Here is a 16,830-nt window from a genome sequence, read left to right on the forward strand (position 1 = left end):
CGCTGGGCCCTGCCCCGCCCTTCCGGCCCCGCCCGCACCGCCCCAATTTAAGCACCTGCCAAGTCTCTTTAAAAGGTGTTTATTGATCATATACAAAATAAAGAAAACCTTATATATCACAAACATACACTATGTACAGCAATAAATACCGGGGGCCCGGCCCAGTGCCGCCCCTCCTGGACAATAATTTAGCAATAAATACTGCACAGGGCAGGGTGGGCGCCTAAGCGGGCGGCCCTAACGAGGCCCCTCCCCACCTGGATCTTCGACGATCCCCGCCGCCGGGCAGATCCCAGGATACCCCCACTTCCCCCTGACTTCAGCCCTAGGCAGCACATGCAGGGTCTGATCAACTCTGCCTGGACCCACCCGCTCAGCGCCGGGAGAGCAGCAGAGCTGGACACACTGGCAGCCCTTGTCCTGTTGCCCTAAGATGCCAGGAGAAGGCTTTCTGTACCCACTCCCGTTTGGTTAAAGGCTTCCGGGACTAGCAGATTGAGGGGATGGGAAGAAGGGAGGTGCTGGGACACGAGGTTGCTGGAAGGGTCGCTCCTCATAGTTCACTGGGGACACCCACATACCAAGGCTGGGGTGGAAATGTATGCGACTGGCCCAACAGGTACAGCACACGCCCAGGACAGGCCAGAAGCAGGGCAGGCCATCAGTCTCGAGGGCACACCCCTGCCTCTGTGTGTCCTCCACTCTCTGTCCCCATCTGCTCCAAAACCAGAAGCCAACAGGAAGGCAAAAACGCGCCAAAAAGAATTATTCAGTGGCTTCTGGGGAAAAAAATCGTTAATGTGTTGGTTCCTTTCACCAAACCACAGCCTAAAAAAGTAACTTACAAGATCCCAGAGCGGAAACAGCACTGCAGCCTGTGGCTCAGGCTTTCCAGCTGTGGACGGGAGCTTTGGCCAAGCGTCCACTCCAGAGATGGAGGCAGCGGGGACCGGATGGGGCCTGACCACCCATCCCAAAGCAGGCTATAGATCAGAGCTGTGGGCCGGGCCCTGACCACTGAGGGCTGTTGCTGACAGTCAGAGTTGTGCACACAGACCGGAAGCATGGACCAACAGGAGGAAAGCCCGTCAGAAACCAGCACACTTGCCAACTGCCATGCAGCAGCCGCATCTTCTCACCTGTACAAAGGGCAGTGCCACCGGAGCAGCAGCCAGGGGCTGTGGGGAGTTCTCCCTGGGGCCATGTTCTGGGAAGGAGCGGACCTATTCCCACAGAGTTCTCAGAAATCTAAATGTCCATGTTGGGGCAGGGAGGAGTTGGGCGAGGGCACGGTGGGAGCAAAGGTGCACATTGTGGTTTACTTAGCGGACAAGTTTGGGAGACCTGGCTTTGGCCGAAGCCCTCGATTTGCTGTGTCAGAAAAGTGGAGGGGAGAGAGGGGACACAACACCCTCACAGTAGGAAAACCGAATTAACAAGAATCAGAAAGACACCAACCAGTCACATGTGGACACAGTCTGCTGTCAAGAAACCAAAGGGAGGGAAAGAGGTGGAGTGGCCCTGCAGGCCTGGCTTGATGGGAACTGGATGCTCCCCCAGACCCAAGGAGCAGTTGTTCCAAATCCAAAAACCCTGAAAGAAACCATGGTCTCACTAACTCCAGAAGCTTCTGTAAACCAAATCAAGGCCTTGCAATATGTGTTAGCACATGCCTGCCCTCAAACCCTCCTCTCACCAGGTCTACAGCCTGGCAGGGGTGTGCCGAAATGGACAACGACCTCCCAGCCAGGACAAACGTGGGGACCGTAAATGGACATGGAGGGTCTGTTCCTCCCACCACCAGGGCAGAACATGACCTCTCTTTAGGAACTGTTATGATGCAATTCCAACTCACTGCTGCTACAACCACTGACAACTCTCGTCTGGAGCCTGCGAAGCAGACAGACTGGAGGGGGAGGAAGCCACTGTGTGATCTGGAGTCAACAGTCAACAGCTCCATTGCAGGCTGACTCCGGTACAACTAGGAACGTCTCTGAGCATTTAGGGTCCACAGCAGCCCATCGAGATGGCAGAAATTGACAGCACGTCCTACTCCCATCCCATGGGCACACTGGGTCAAACTCTGGGATGAAAATCCTGCTGCCCACGAGGTTAAACCCTGCCAGGCAGCACTGATGCACTTCTGTGCTTTTCAGGGGGTCAGGGCCCCCAGAGAAGCCAACCCGCAAGCCCAAGGAGAGGCCAAATGAGGCCCATGTGGCTGGAGACGGGGCACTAGCCTCCTGGGGGGGACGCCACAGACAGCCTGTCACGTGCCTATGAGGAGCTTCCCACCCGAGTCTGGGAGACTGGCTGCCTCTGCCGAGTGGCCAGGATGGGGATGAGTGTGGACTCAGTCCAAGAGAAGCACCTCCATAAGCTGGGCAGTGGATCCCTGGAAGACACAGACCCAAAGGGAGGTGGAAGAAGGCCCAAAGCCGAGAGCTGCCAGCACATTCAGGGGCGAGGAGGGGCAGGACCGGCCCTGGACACTAGCCCTTGTCTGGCACTGGTGGAGACCCCCAGGCCCTCAGGCAGGCAGAAAGGACCGCCCCAGGTGGGCCCCGAAACCACCTGGTTTTGTCTGGGAAGCACCACCCGCAGCATGGAAAACAGTCCTGGGACAACTGGACAGCAGGTCTCGCAACCCCTATGTGGGCCCCTGGGGTTCCCCTGCTGAGGCCCATGTGAAGCCTAGAAGAACAAAGCTGGGGTCAGTGGCCAGAGCCCAAGCATGGTGACTGGATACCAGAAGGAAGACGGCGGGGGCAGCTTGGCCGTGGCCCCGTGGGCACCCACAGTGACTCCTTGGTCCCTGCAAATCCCCCACCCAGGGCTAGAGGCGGTGGGCATGGAAGCAGCATGGGGAGCCGCCCGGGATGGCCCCCAGTTTCACCTACCCTGCCAGTGGATCAGCCCAAGCCTGAGACACACATGCGAAGCCAAGGGTCAGAGGGGAGTGGGGGTAGGAGTGACAGAGCCCGGAATCTGACCTCCTGGAGGTCTGGGGCAGACGCTGAGGCAGAAGAGGCCAGGCTGGTGGGCACCAACCTCCCCAGCTCTGCTGCAGCACGTACCGCCTGGCACCCCAGCCTGAGCCTGGCAAGCCAGCAGAAGCAAAACACAACCAAATCCAAAACAAACACAGGAAAACAGACACGAGAAGTGACACCCACAGGTCAAAGGTCACCAGAAGCACCAGCACGTGACGCTGCACAACACCTCACCAGGCACAGACAACACCACTGCACCGGCAGGAGACAGGAGACGGAAGCAGGAAGGGCGAAGGAGTAAGTCACTTTCGGTACAATTGCAAGAGAGAGCAAAGAGGACGTCAGGACGCGCCTTCTGGTCGCTCGCGGCTTGGCTTTTTTTTTTTGTCTTTTTTTTAAACTAAGTTTTATAAATAACATCTGATAACTCTGTGTATATAAAAACTAAACTCCAACAGCCACAAAGACTTGTCTGTAAGTTTACAAGAAAGGGATTTTTTTTTTTCTTTTTTTAAACTAGCAGTTTCTATTATACTTTCTTTCCTTTTCCATTTATATGGTCAAATGTTCTTGCTTGTTTTTTGTTTTTTTTTTAAAAAGACAGTTTTATAAATACTCTGCAGCTCTTTTTTTTTCTTTAGCTTTTAAACATATAATTTAATAACTTCGTAAAAGGAACTTCTCTCTTTTAAATAAAGGGCTATGTAACCACACAAATAGGTCATGTAAACAGTGACACGGGACCCATCGCAGGACACTGGACACACCCTTCACGTACGCTCACAACCAGTGGTTTGGTCTTGTTCAGTGCAATGCGTCAGGCGAGAGTGCCGAGGCCCCGGGCCCATAGCCGCACGACGCCCCATCCCCCAAGCACCTAGGCTGGTGGCCTGCCTGTCCAGGGTCCTCAAGGACACCCTCCTCAGAGCAGAGCCCATCTATACCTCTGGTCGAGCTGTGAACTACCCAGGCCCCTGCCAATGCAGGTGGCCGCCAGGGCCTATGGGCCACTCAGCCTAGCACGCTCCCTGCTCAGGGACCCTTGAGCCCCTAGTGTTTGCTCGATCTTTCTGCCCATTCGCACAGGACCACTCTGGACTCCAAGCCCACATGGCCTTGGTATTAAGGGCTGGGGCGGCCCCATGTCACCACCGAACTGACCAATCCCAACATACAAAACACATGATGACAACGACGAGATCAAGGGGCTCAGCCCGGTGCCCCTGGGGTGCAGGTTGTGCTTTGCAGGGAAGGGAGGAGGTAGGAGAGGAAGAGGGGAGGAGAGGAGAAAGAGGGGGACAGGGCTGCCAAATTCGCCATGCGCCTAGTGGCCCCTCGAAGACCCGCCTGGGCAAGCGCACGTCCCTACGACCGGGCGTCCGTCTTGGACTTTACTATTGTGATGACGCTGGTGGCGGCCACCTTGCCGGGGACGAGGGGCCCCAGGCCAGCAGCAAGGGGGCCCCGAGCTGGCGCCACGGGGCTGCGGGCCACGGTCCTGGCGAAGTTCTGCAGGGCCTCGTACTTGGAGCGCAGCGCGTCCAGCTCCAGCTTCATGCTGGCGTTTTCCGACGCCAGCTTCTCCACCTCCTGCTGCAGCTCCGCCTTCTGCTTCTCCAGCTCCTCCTTCTGCGTCACGCGTTTCACGCGGCAGCTGGCGGCGTAGCCACGGTTCTTGAGCGTGCGCCGACGCTGCTTCAGCTGGATGATCTCCTCCTTGGACAGGCCCCGCAGGTGCTGGTTCAGCTCCCGCACCGACATGGTCACCAGCTCCTCATCGGTCAGGCTGGTGCCATTCTCGCCCGGCTCCCGCTTCACCTGGGGGCGGCACAGCGCACGAGGTCACGGGCTGATGTGACACCCATCCCTGTACCACCGCAGCCCCGAGACATGGCCCGTCCTGTCTGCTCACCTTCAAGGCCTTGTTTCCTTTATTGGGGGTCGTCATAACCCGGGGGCTCAGCAAGCAGGCACTCTGCGAGACAGGGAGCAGAGGTCAGAACCCTGGAGAACACCCCTCTTTCCCTGTGCACCGAGTCACGCCCCTCACCTGCCCATTCCTGATACCTGGCCTCAGGATGGCCCTTCGCCCTTGCCTCTCCTGAGATGGGCTGCTCCCGGTCTACCCCGCCCTAGGGAACCAGATGGGGGGGCCAGGAGGGTCTGAGGGGGGAAGGGGAACTGAAGGGCTGTTAGGCAGAGGCAAGAGAAGGGGCTGATTAAAAGAATGCTGGAGGGGCCAGCCTAGAAGGAAGCCTAGAGCTTTAAAAATAACGCCGGTGCGCACCCGAGCCCCAGAGCGGCTGTTCCTGGCGAGTCATGCTGACTCAGCACATTGCTCCCGCTCCCTCACTGGCCTGGCACTCCCCAGGCCGCCAGCCAACACAGCCCCAGGGGACCAGCAGCCAGAGCAGAAAGCTGCCGGGGCCAGAAAGGCCAGCCGGCCAACAGCAGGTGAGGGCCAGGGCCAGCGACCCTGCGCGTGTGTCTCCCGTCTCCTAAAGCCACCTCCCCTAACACGGCCCAGGACAAAGCCCTGCTCCTATGAAGGCTTAGGGGTCCGTCCCCACTGAGGACTCAGGGAGAGGCGGGATGTGGGGCAGTCCCGATGCGCCGGAGACTTCTCACTTTGAAGAGTGGCCCATAGGTCCTCCAACTAGCTCTGGCACGAGTACCCCCACCCTCCTCGGTGAGCCTCCGCTGCAGCCGATGGAGTAACCATCCTGTGGCTTTGGGTTGCAGCAGCTCACGCCCCTGCCCTCCCTATCTAGGGTATTTCACAAGATCGCCCACAATCCGCCACCCTGGGGCCTGCTCAACTCCTTCTGGGCCAAGGACGGCCCTCTAGCCCCCTGCCCAGGGTCAGCACCACAGGGCCCCCTCCCTCCCACTTGGTCACCGTTCCCTCTTTCTGCTTCCTGAAACCCCACCAAAAACATTTTTGTACTCCTAGTCCTGGGATCCTGGCTACAATAGCTGCCGCCACACCGTGCCCCCCCCCCCTTTCCAGGTTGGATGCAGCGCTAAGACAGACTGCGTTCTCCCTCCTGGAGGACCACTTCAGGTAACTCTGGGCCAGGTCTCCTTCTTACCCTCACTGGAGCTAAAGTGTGGGCTGGGAAGGTAGAGGCGCGAGTGGGCTCCAGGGTGGACTGCACCTACCCAGCCTTGCATCAGGAAGCGAGGCTGCAGGAAGGAGGCCACAGGCGTCTCCCCACCGCCAGGCCGCCCAGGGGCTGAGGCAGGCCTGGGAGCCCAGTTCTTCCAGAGAGGAGGCTGTGCAGACCACAGCTGGAGGTGAGGAGGTCCTCAGGGCCCCACGCCCAGCCTGGGCCAGGCCCTCTTGGCAGCGCACAAGCTGGGGTGTAGGGGCCCTGTTCTGCATCCTAGCACTGTCGGCCCAAAGGAAAAGCCCCAGCACCAGCTTTTCCCACCCCCATGCTCCCTCCACCCCTGACTGCTGAGCACAGCGGTGACTTCCTGAAGAGATCACACAGAAAAGTGCTTCCTCAACAGATTTCACCCTCTGCAGAAGGCCTGAACTCAGCACAATGCAGCCAATTGCCTCCTAATCAAAGGTGTGTGTGAGCAGGGGGAAGGGGGGGCAGGTCTCAGGAAAGCCAGTGCTTCCAGCCTCCTGGCCTGGCCTTGCCCAGCAGACACACACTGATGCGACAGAGACAGCTTTGGAGATGGGGTGGCATGGGAATGATGGCTCAGGGCACCCCTAGAAGCCAGGTGGAGGGGATCCTAGAGACCAAATCAAGAAACTGCCCCCCCACAACTCTCCTCCCCACCTCGAAGGCTGGACCAGAGCTGGGGCTCGGTCATCCTCCTTCCTCAGCTCCCCCACAGGCTGAGTCCACCTTGTGGAGAAGGCCCAAACGGCCCGAATCCACCAAGGTACCCTGGACCACCCACTCAGGCCGGGAGCCAGTCAGGAAGGGGCAAGAGGTCTGGGCAGCCCCAGCCTCCTCCCGTGGGCCCAAACTCCAGGGCATGGACACAAGGCAGGAGGCAAGACAGCCAGCCTCTGCTCTTTGTCCTGGCCTGCAAACCCCCGTGGCCAAACCTTCCAGGCAGACATGGCCTTGGGCACTCTGGCACCCCGTCCTAGTCGGGCCTCACTCCCACCCTGCCCATCAGACAACCTCCTCCAGAAGCCCCCAGCCACTAAAAGTCACTCTGAAAAAAGTCTAAAACTTAATTTCCACCGAAGCCTAATGTACTGAGAAGACTTAATGCAACACCCCTCCAGAAATCTGCACTTACCTAGGGCATAAAATTCCAGCCAAAAGATCAGCTGAAGCGTTAAAACATCTGGCATCTCTAAGCCCAGGGCTGCCTGTGTGTCTGAGAACAAACCACAAGGCCAGCCAAGCCTGGCCATGAACCCGAGGCAAGAAGGGTCAGCTCTGGTCTAGACAAAACACTGCCCTACCCCTCGAGCCAGCAATCACCCACACACCCAGGAGAGGTGGCCCAGGCCACATGACCCTCAAGTGGTCACTTCCCAACAGTCGCCATCACCTGGCCCAAAACCCATCAGGGCCACGTTCTCCGCTAACCTGCACAACACTGGGCCCCAACCTCAAGTGAGACAGCTTGGGGTGACTGGGACTTGCACTCTTCCACCCCAGCCCACCTGCTGTGCTCTGCAGGCTAGGCACCCACCATGCTACCACCACCCAGAGCCTCAACCCAGACAGACTCCATGGCTGGGCTGCAAAGAGGGGCAGGGCCTGCTCACCAGACACCTTGATCCCTAGGGCCCACGTCCTGCAGCTCCCTCTCATGTGCAGTCTCCTGGTAGAGCTGCGCCTGCTTGCCCCCTTCCCTGTCCACTGTCACCCTGGGACTCCAGTACAGGCTGTGCTATGCCGGGCTCACTGGGGGAGCCCTGGCTCCTGGCTCAACCCCACCCTTTCCCCCCCCCGTTGCCCCTCCTTCCAGGAGGCCCCACTGCCTCCCTCTCTGGCCTGTGTACCCCTCTCTTCCCTGTCCAGGGGCACCCAGACAGGCGGACCAGACCAGTCACAGGGAAAGCCTGCTTCCCGCCCCCTAGCACGGCCCCCCTAAGCTCCTCCCCTCCTCTCACTCAGAGAACTATTTCCCGGTTAGGAGAACTGTCCAAGCTTTGGGTCGGGAACCAGCCGCTGGAGAAGAGCGTGCCTGGGATGGGATGGACAGGCCAGGGGCTTCACCTTCTACCGCGCCGTGGCCCCTCCAGTTCCTCCTCACCACCCTGCCTTCAACTCGCACCTCAATCCAAACTTGAAAAGCCGCCCCAGCCCCTGGGCCCGGCTCCTTCTTCACGTCCCAACGGTTCCCTTCCACCCCTCGTTTCCCCGCCTTTCAGGCCCCAGGCCCCTAGCTCAGATCCCCCCGGGCACCGGGATGAGCGTCGAGTGACCTCATGCTGATGACTCAGCAAGTCTCCCTCAGGGCTCTGGCCCGCGTGTGACGGAGCGAAAGCGACGCGAGCAGGGTCTTCCCAGCGCCCCCACGCCAGCCCTCCCCGGGCCCGCCAAGGACCCCTGCACCTGGGGAGGCGGCGACACACACCTGATGAATCAGCAGCTCGGGCCCGGGCGGCCGGGCTCCTCCGCGGAGCCCTGGGCGCCCAGTTCGACCCCACCCTTTCCTCCCGCCGCCCCGGCCGCCCCTCCCTCCACTGAGCGAGCCCCGCGCACGCCCCGCCCGCCCTTCGCCGCCCCGCGGCCCACTCCCAGAACCCGGGCGCGGGGGCCAGCAGTGCCCTGCCCGATGGGGAAATCGAGGCACGGGCCGCCAGGGGCGCGCGGGGCAGACCCGAACCCAGGAGCGCCCGGCCCGCGCCGCACTCACCCACCACACTGCGGGCCCGGGCGGGCCGAGGCCGGGGCGAGGGGCGGCGGGCGCTCCGAGGCCGCGCGGGGCTGGGCCGCGCGGGGGCTCCGGGCCCGGGGTGGGGGCTCGCCGCCTGCGCGGGCCGGGCCGTGCGCGCTGGGAAGGCTGGGCCGGACCAGGCTCGGTATCCGCCGCCGCCGCCGCCGCCGCCGCCGCTCCACAGACGTCACATGATGTTTGGTCACGTGGGCTCCATTCATGAAGCGGCGACGCGACCCGCCGGGGCTTAAAGGGGAAGGCGCGACGGCGGCGGCGGCGGCGGCGACGGAGGCGGAGCGCGCTCAGACTGCGCCTGCGTGTCCGGGCGCCGTCGCCCCGGCAACGCGCACCGCCCCCTGCCCGGGCGGGGTCTCGCGGGACTGGCTCGGGCGCGCGCTCCCCGGCGGCCACGCCCCCACCGGCCTTCAAGGTGGGGCCTTGTGACCGGTTCGGCCGCTTTCCTGACCCTTGTGTGCTGACACTTTCAAAGTCCATGTGTCCAAGAGGCCGGCTTCTACCTGCCCAGGGTGGGGGTCTCTGCCGGGGGCTCACTCCTTAGGCGGGCCCTGCATGGACTCCAGGCCCAGCACTGGCCGCAGTAGTGGGTACGTGGGGAGTGACCAGGCCTGTCGAGGCCCCCCTGGCAGGCACGGGAACGCAGCCCTGCTCCTGGGTTTTTTTGTTGTGCATTTTCTTCTGTGTCTCCTTTCTCCCTTTCCGTTTGGAGGGCTGTTCCTTGTCCCCAAAGTGTCTCATCTGCCCACCTACGTGCACGGGGTCTTGGTTCTGAGTGGGCCCAGGGGGAGGGGAGAACTGGAGATGAGACACTGCCAATGCTGTTCCTTGAAAACCCCCGCTCAAGAGCTCTCCTGCCCCAAAGGGCACCCTGCTGCCCTTTGGGGGACACCACCTCTTGTTCTGAGCGCTCCTGGCACATCCTAGCAGCCCAGACTAGCTCCCCTAACCCACCTGAGCAGGGGTGAGTGTAAGTGGTGTCAACCTCTGAGGTAAGGGGCCGCCTTTTACTATCTTCATGCTCTGTAACTGCTTTTTGATGCGTCAAACGCAAGCACTCTGGCTCCATCAAGTGCTCTCACCGTCACTCCTCTGATCTTGCAATGGTTAATTTTGTGTCAAATTGACTGGGACACAGTGACCAGATATTTGGTCAAATATTATTCTGGCTGTTTCAGTGAGGGTGTTTTGGCATGAGAGTAACATTTAAATTGGTAGATGTTAACAGCTTGCCTTCTGTAATGTGAATGGGCCACATTCAACCAGTTGAAGGCCCAAATAGAACGAAAAGACCGACCCTCCCTGGTGTGAGAAATTCCCTGCCTTTAGACACCACCTGCCTGGTGGCTCTGCCTGTTGTCCTTTGAGTTGGAATGTCAGCTACCTGGGTCTCCAGCCTGACGCCCCACCCTGCAGACTGGACTTGCCAGCCTCCATAGTTGTGGCTAAATCTTTCTTATATATAACTTAATATCTATCTCTGTGTCCTACTGGTTGTTTCTCTGGAGAACCCTAATCTAGCTCCCTACGACCCTCCCGCTCCAACTGCCTCTGCCTGGGTGAGTGGGGGCGACATATGCCCCCACTAAGCCCGGAGACGTGAAGGATGCAGAGGCTGGTGCTCCCCCCACAATGGGGAACAGAGCAAGCCCAGCCTATGGTGCCAACTTCCAGTGACACTTCTAGCGACTGGGGCTTGAGGAGCTATACCCTTCCCTAGAGGCTCCCTCCCCTCTGCTCACTGGGAGACTCCAACCCTGGCAGCCTGGCTGCCTTGGAACGAAGGGCTCTGGGGCCCGGGGACTACTGGCTTAGCCTTTACTATTACACCCAACAGCAATGACCCCCTGTGGCAGCTGGGGGCCACCCTCCACACATGCTGAAAAAGTCAGAAGTTAGGGCACTGGGCTGGAAACCAATTTATTTAACCTAAAAGGTCAGGGAGAGAAGTGACAGTGTCTGTGGTTCAGGTCAGGAATGGGGGACAGTGGCCTGAGAGTGCTGGTAGCCTTGGAAATCCAACTGTCTGAGGAGCCCTTTTCTCAAATGTCAAATGGGGATGAGGGGTGATTGGCAGCTGGCCTCGAACTGTAGTCCCTCCCATTGGACTCAGGATGCCTGGGATCCTCTGGTGCTTCCCACACTGAGGAAGGAGGTGTTCCCCCCACCCCCACCATGAGTGGAGGTTAGGGAAGTAGCAGATGTGGGGCAGGGCTCCCCCCTGTAGCTAGACCTTCACAGGGACCAGGGGGAACCTTGACCTTTGTGCTCAGCCCAAGCCTCTCAAACCAGCTAACGCTGAAAGGTGAAGCCCCCAACCCCCCGCTTCCTGAGCTCCTGAAAGGTGGTCCTGATTTGGTTTGGGGCAGAGGAAGTGCAGGTTTGAGGTCAGAGTCCATCCCTGTTCTGGGCCAGAAAGCATTTGGGGACTGGAGATTCCCACTGGCAAGTGATGTGGCCCCTCCCTGGCTATGACGCTGGCTGACCCCAGGTGACCAAAGTCGTGGGCAGTGGGGCCACCCTATGTGGCCCGGGGCTAGACACCCAGCACAGGAGCTCTGAGCCAGGAGAGAGAAGGTGGCAGGTAGCCTGGCAGGCAGGTGAGACACTTCAGTCTTTCTTGCCAGTTGGGGCCATGCTTCGGGGAAGCAGCTTGGCGTGGCCAGAAGGAGCCAGCAGGGCCCTTGGAGGGGAGTCCAGCTTCACCTTGTCCAGGACAGTCTTCTTGATGGCAGCTGGCGAGACCTTCTCGCAGTCAGCCATGGATTGCAGCTCCCTACGGAGGCAGTGAGGGTTGGGTCCAGGCTCCGCCTCCTTCCTGAACCCATGTGTCCATGTGGGAAGAGGAGTCAAGGCCCACAGCTCCCTGCACCTGCCAGCCCAGGGTGCTGCAGTGCTGTCACACCCCCTTCAGGGCCCTTGCACCGCAGTTCCCTCTGCCAGCTACCCTCCCCTAGACTGCTGTCTGCCTCCCTCTCACCTCATTCAAATCGACTCAGTAACCAAATCTAGCGTCAGGCCCCCAGACTTTGAGCCCTCACTGTCCTGAGCACAGGACATGTGCCTCGTCTGTCTCCCCTGCGGGTTGAGGCCAGCAGGGCAGCACTGTGTTCTGGCCTTGTTGTCATGTGGTGGCACTCGGAGAAGCCTGGGGGGTTAGACTGGAGGGCAGGTGGGGGCTGAGAAAGTTGCCCGTCCATCCTCAGACCTGAATGAGGGACAGTGACTCCGAGCTGAGACACCAAACTGTGTCTGTCTGTGCTGTTTGGTTTTTCTGGCAGCTCTCATGGAGCTGCCATCGTGCCAACACACTACACCGCGTCCTGCTCGTCTAACTTGCTTAACCTCCCCAGCCAGGCTGGGAGAAAGGTGTTATTGTCAGGCTCACAGAGGTTCCTTCTGGTTCCCCTGGGCCCACCTCCCTAGCTTGGATGATCACCCTAGTCTGATGGCCACAGATGATGAAACCACGTGGGGAGCAGAGTGAACACCCAGAGGGCTGCCCCTCCCGGCAGGACGATGGGCACTGCAAACCATATGCCAGGGAACCTCGGGGCTCCCCGTGCCTTGCCCATAGCCAGGCCCGAGCTCGATAAACATCCACTGAGTGGATGACGGAGCAGATGCGAGTGAGGCTGAGGGCTCTGATGCACTGGGTGGGAGGCCTGGGGGCGGGCAGCAGCAGGGGCCCACCGTGTGCGGATGCAGGAGGCCTCCACAGCGTTGATGAGCAGGGAGCGGAAACCCCCACTCTCCAGCACGTGCAGGGCGTGGATGGTGGCCCCTCCAGGAGAGCAGACATTGTCCTTGAGCTGGCCTGGGTGCTGTTCTGAGTCCAGTAGCATCTTGGCAGCCCCCTGCAGCCAGAGAAGACAGGCTGACGGCTGTGGGGGCACCCAGCCCCCTCCACAGGGCACTGCCCCCAGCCCCAGCCACTGCGGCACCCACTGACTCTCCACCCATCCATCCCCATGCACCAGCCTCTCACCTAGCAAGGAGTGGCCCCCACCAGAGGGTCAGAAGAAATACTGACCAGCAGAGCCTGGGCCCCAAGGCGGACTGCCAGGCGCCTGGGAAGCCCCATCTTCACGCCCCCATCAGCCAGGGCATCTAGAGCTGTGAAGGCCTGCAGGGAGAAGGCACCTAAGCCACTGTCCCAGGCCTCTTCTCCTCCAGGCAATGGTTGGTTGGTCCAGCAGCTCTGCCCGCAGTGTCCGGAGCAGGGAAGAGGGTGAAGGCTGGGCAGGTGTGCCCTGAGGTTCAGCCCATGGCTGCTAGCTGCCGCCCACCCATCCCCAGTGCTCACATAGGCTGGGCCGCTGCCACTGAGCCCCGTGACGGCATCGATCAGGTCCTCCTCCACCTCCGTGCAGAAGCCTACACTGCCCATGAGCTGCTCCAGGAGCCTGCCATCCTCCACCTGGGCATGGGTGCCAGTGGCATATACCGTGGCCCCCTCCCGCACCACAACCGGTGTGTTGGTCATGCAGCGGATGACTTTGGGGGCTGGCTGGAATGCCATCAGCTTCTGGAGAAGAAACGGGCTGTGTATCCATCAGGACCCCGGGCCCTGAGCCCTGACCCGTTCCTGAGTTTTCACTGTGCACTGGGCCAACACACCCATTTCACAGATGGAGGGCTGAGAGGGCCAGAACTCCTGACCATGGTGCACATTTCTACCCCTCCCCTAGCCCCACTGGGCCTGGCCCTGCAGTGCCCACCTTCTCGATGGAGCTGATGGTGACTCCAGCCGCGCAGGACACCACAATGTGCCGGTCCTCGATGTCAGCCCCAATCTCGTCCAGGATGAAGGGGATGATGTGTGGCTTGACGGCCAGGAAGAGCACGTCGCTGTGCTGCACGGTCTCCTTGTTGTGGGGTGTCAGGTTCACCCCCATCTTCTGCAGGGAGTGCGCAGGCTGGCTAGACCCCCAGGATCCCTCCCCCAAACCAGGAGCCGCAATGTGGAACAGGACTGAGGCTGCTGGGAGTGTGGGCATGGCCGGCTGAGGCTCGGGGCAAGGGGCTCTGACACCCCCAACCGCCATTCCCACCTAGAAGCAGAAGCATTCTGCTCTGGAATGTGCCCCTTCTGCAGACAGAAAAGGGACACTGCATCCATGCCACAGCCTTGGCCCAACCCACTTTGGGCTGCAGCCTCAGACCCTCTACTTTCCAGGTGTGGGTGGCAGTCTCAAGCTGGGGTGCCTGTCTACATCCTTGGATCTAGAGCCCTAACTCTGCTATGGCAAACCGAAGCTGTATCAGTCATGGATGTGTCTCACCTGGCCCCACACTGTGGCCCCATCTACCTGGCCCCCACAGCACCCCATTCCAGACCAGCACTCCCTCCCCACCAGATGCACCCAGGTCTCAAGAGCTGAGCAGGGTCTGTAAGATACTCCAGCCCAGGGCCCCTCCTCTAGCTGGAGTGGGGGGCTGTTTCATGGTGCCCCCTGCTAGGGCCTCTACTCCTGGCCCTCCAGGTTCAAGGCTGTCACAAACCTGCCCCAGACACACTGACCAGCCCCTGCAGGGCCACCCTGCACCTACCCTGAGGGAAGAAACCGTGGCCAGGTCCATGTCTGGGGAGCTGGCCATTATCTTGTGGGCTGCTAGGACGCCTGCAGGGGACACAGTTCTTCCATCAAGGCCAGTCCTGGCCTCCCTCTCCCACATTCCCAGAAAGGAAAGTGGAAATCCCACCACCCAGGGCAAGACCCCAAACATTTGGGGCTGCCATTTCCTACAGACCCCCACCTTCATCCCCCAGACTGCAGAAGGGTAATGGCCCACCCTCTGGCACTGGGCCCGCTCCTGGCCAGGGGCCTACCTGCTGCTGTGAAGCCCTTGGCCAGGGCAAAGGCCAACTGGCCAGCCCCGATGAAGCCCACGCTCATGGTGTCCAGAGGCGCGCCCACAGCTGGCACTGGCTCTGCAGGAAGAGCTGCGGGAGGAGATGGGGCAGGATTCTGCGCAAAAAGTTAGGTGGGTAGTGCAAGGCTTGGCCAGGACACCGCCAGCTGGCGCCCCCCCCCCCCCCCCAGTTGGTCTAACTTTCCCCTCGGCTGCCCGACAGCCCCGGGCCGGATAACTGCTGCGATCTCCCACCCATATCGGTGTCCCGGACCTGCTCCCCAGGGCCCCAGACACGGGGCAGAGCGGAGCGAGCCGGCCTCCGGAAGGGGTGGGGGGGGGGTCGGGGGGGATGGACTGGGGGCGGGGGACGACCAGCCAGCGCTGGGTTGAACCTCAGGGTCAAGCCCCTCCCGTCCTAGCACCCCTCGCCCTAAGCCGGGGGACGGGGGTGCAGACACGCATCTACCCCTGCCCCGAAGCACCACCCACCTGGCCAACCCCGCGCCCAGTTACCGAGCTACCAGCACAGGTTTCCCCTCGCCTACAGCACGGCGCCAGCCACGCGGCATCCACGCCCCGTAGGTCCCGCCTCCGACGCCCCGGCCAATCCGCGGCGCGGCCTCCCCGGAGCCGGCCAATCGGAAGGCGCGGGCGATGCGGAGGGGCGGTTGCATCATCTTCTCGCCCAGCTCGCTCCTCCGCAGGCCCAGCCTTGTCTCCCTGCGCCCCCAGGACCCCCGCCCCAGAGCCCACCACCCACGCACCCTGATTCGCGCCTACTGAGACCTCGCCCCAGAACTCCACCGCTTGGAACTCCACTGTCCACTCCGATCCCCGGATAAGTGCACCCCAACCTTTGGCCGTCGTCCCTTGACCTGCGCCCCTCCTCGACCTGCGCCCCCGCCCCCCGAGAACACGCGTGGAGACAGGACGCCGGGAAAGGGGGCGGGGGGAGTGAGGCCCTCAAGGAGCATCCCTGCGCAGGGGCTCCCCACGCAGGGCCCTGTCGAGGGCCACATAGACAAGGACATGTCAGGCCTGTGTCCCCCAGGCTTGCACGGGGTGGGGTGGGTGAAAACATTTTGCTAAATGGAAACATTTTAAAAATATTACTATTTTGACGCTGTCTTTTGCCATTTGAAACTTTTTTTTTTATTGTATCAGGAGGCTGGGAAACAGGAGAGAAGCTCAGCCTCTGGAGGCACCTGGGAGTCTAAGCATTCCCAGAGGTCCACCTGGGCCCTGTCCCACCATCTCTCCTGGGCCAGGCGCCCTAAGAGAGCTGCCTGGCATTCAAGCCATGGGCCTGTTGCTATGTCAACCTACCCAATAGGCGTTTGGGGTGGTAGTGGTCACCCAGTAAACAGAGGAAAGTGACCTACAGTGCCCACCCCTCCCACGGAGCACCCCCCACCCCCCACCCCCACCCCATGTTCCCTGACATCTTGTCTGCAGGATGTCTGGAAGGTTTTGGCACTGAGTTTGCTGGAGAACGTGGCCTCAGTCATTTCCCCCTGAGGACTGGCCCAGGGCTTATCTAAGCTGAAGCTGCGTTTGGGTTCAGCAGAGTCTGGGGTCCCAGTCAGCAGTAGGGTCAAGGGCAAAGTAAGAAGAGATCATTGTGGATGACCCATCCCCACCTGGGGAAGGCATGAGCTTCTTTGTTTCATCAATTCTGTAAATTAAATGACACCTAAACAATTTCAGAATCACTCTCATGGTTGTGGTACAGAAGCAGGGCTGTGGCTTTCCTGTGACAAAACAGCCACCACCACCACTGCCAGACCACTGTGTGGTGACTGTGCACTGCAGAGTTCCAGGCCTCCGGGTCTATCGTGTATCTATCTGGTGATTAGTCCTCAAGTTCCAAGGGAGGGACTGCTCAGGGGAGTGGCCCCCACACAAACCCGCTGTGTTTCACATGTCTGTAATGAGAAAACGGAACCTCTTCTGTAAAGTACTGTTTTTTAAGTAATAACAGCAAATAACTCCCTTGTCCAGCAAGAGAGTCCCCTGGTCTAGGGATGGAGTGTCAGCAGGAACGTCCCCATGTGAGCCGCTCAGGACCTCTGCCAGGCTCATCTTGAGCCCTAGA

At 60.5% G+C, this 16,830-nt stretch overlaps 2 protein-coding genes across 17 annotated transcripts; both read right to left on the bottom strand.

The window, feature by feature from the left end:
- Nucleotides 1–63: 63 nt before the first annotated feature.
- MAFG (MAF bZIP transcription factor G) lies at nucleotides 64–9,111 on the bottom strand. Of its 8 annotated transcripts, none has more exons than XM_074320767.1 (3): nucleotides 8,845–9,111; nucleotides 4,906–4,968; nucleotides 64–4,811 (listed from the first exon to the last, which is right to left on the bottom strand). In XM_074320767.1, the coding sequence occupies exons 2-3, from the start codon at nucleotides 4,939–4,941 to the stop codon at nucleotides 4,359–4,361; spliced, it is 489 nt and encodes a 162-aa protein (XP_074176868.1). In that variant the 5' UTR covers nucleotides 4,942–4,968; nucleotides 8,845–9,111; the 3' UTR covers nucleotides 64–4,358. The 8 variants fall into 8 exon arrangements, with proteins under 8 accessions (XP_074176868.1, XP_074176867.1, XP_019591290.1 ...); XM_074320766.1 differs by having other exon boundaries at nucleotides 8,841–9,110; XM_019735731.2 differs by lacking the exon at nucleotides 8,845–9,111 and adding an exon at nucleotides 8,559–8,658.
- A 1,666-nt stretch (nucleotides 9,112–10,777) lies between these two features.
- PYCR1 (pyrroline-5-carboxylate reductase 1) lies at nucleotides 10,778–15,518 on the bottom strand. Of its 9 annotated transcripts, none has more exons than XM_019735746.2 (8): nucleotides 15,500–15,518; nucleotides 14,710–14,823; nucleotides 14,430–14,500; nucleotides 13,598–13,777; nucleotides 13,183–13,404; nucleotides 12,910–13,002; nucleotides 12,570–12,733; nucleotides 10,778–11,652 (listed from the first exon to the last, which is right to left on the bottom strand). In XM_019735746.2, the coding sequence occupies exons 2-8, from the start codon at nucleotides 14,774–14,776 to the stop codon at nucleotides 11,487–11,489; spliced, it is 963 nt and encodes a 320-aa protein (XP_019591305.1). In that variant the 5' UTR covers nucleotides 14,777–14,823; nucleotides 15,500–15,518; the 3' UTR covers nucleotides 10,778–11,486. The 9 variants fall into 9 exon arrangements, with proteins under 9 accessions (XP_019591305.1, XP_019591298.1, XP_019591299.1 ...); XM_019735739.2 differs by lacking the exon at nucleotides 15,500–15,518 and adding an exon at nucleotides 15,225–15,342 and having other exon boundaries at nucleotides 14,710–14,848; XM_019735740.2 differs by lacking the exon at nucleotides 15,500–15,518 and adding an exon at nucleotides 15,249–15,325 and having other exon boundaries at nucleotides 14,710–14,848.
- Between the last annotated feature and the right edge of the window lie 1,312 nt (nucleotides 15,519–16,830).

The sequence above is a fragment of the Rhinolophus sinicus genome, linkage group LG15 (assembly GCF_036562045.2).
Source record: "Rhinolophus sinicus isolate RSC01 linkage group LG15, ASM3656204v1, whole genome shotgun sequence".
NCBI lineage: Eukaryota > Metazoa > Chordata > Mammalia > Chiroptera > Rhinolophidae > Rhinolophus > Rhinolophus sinicus.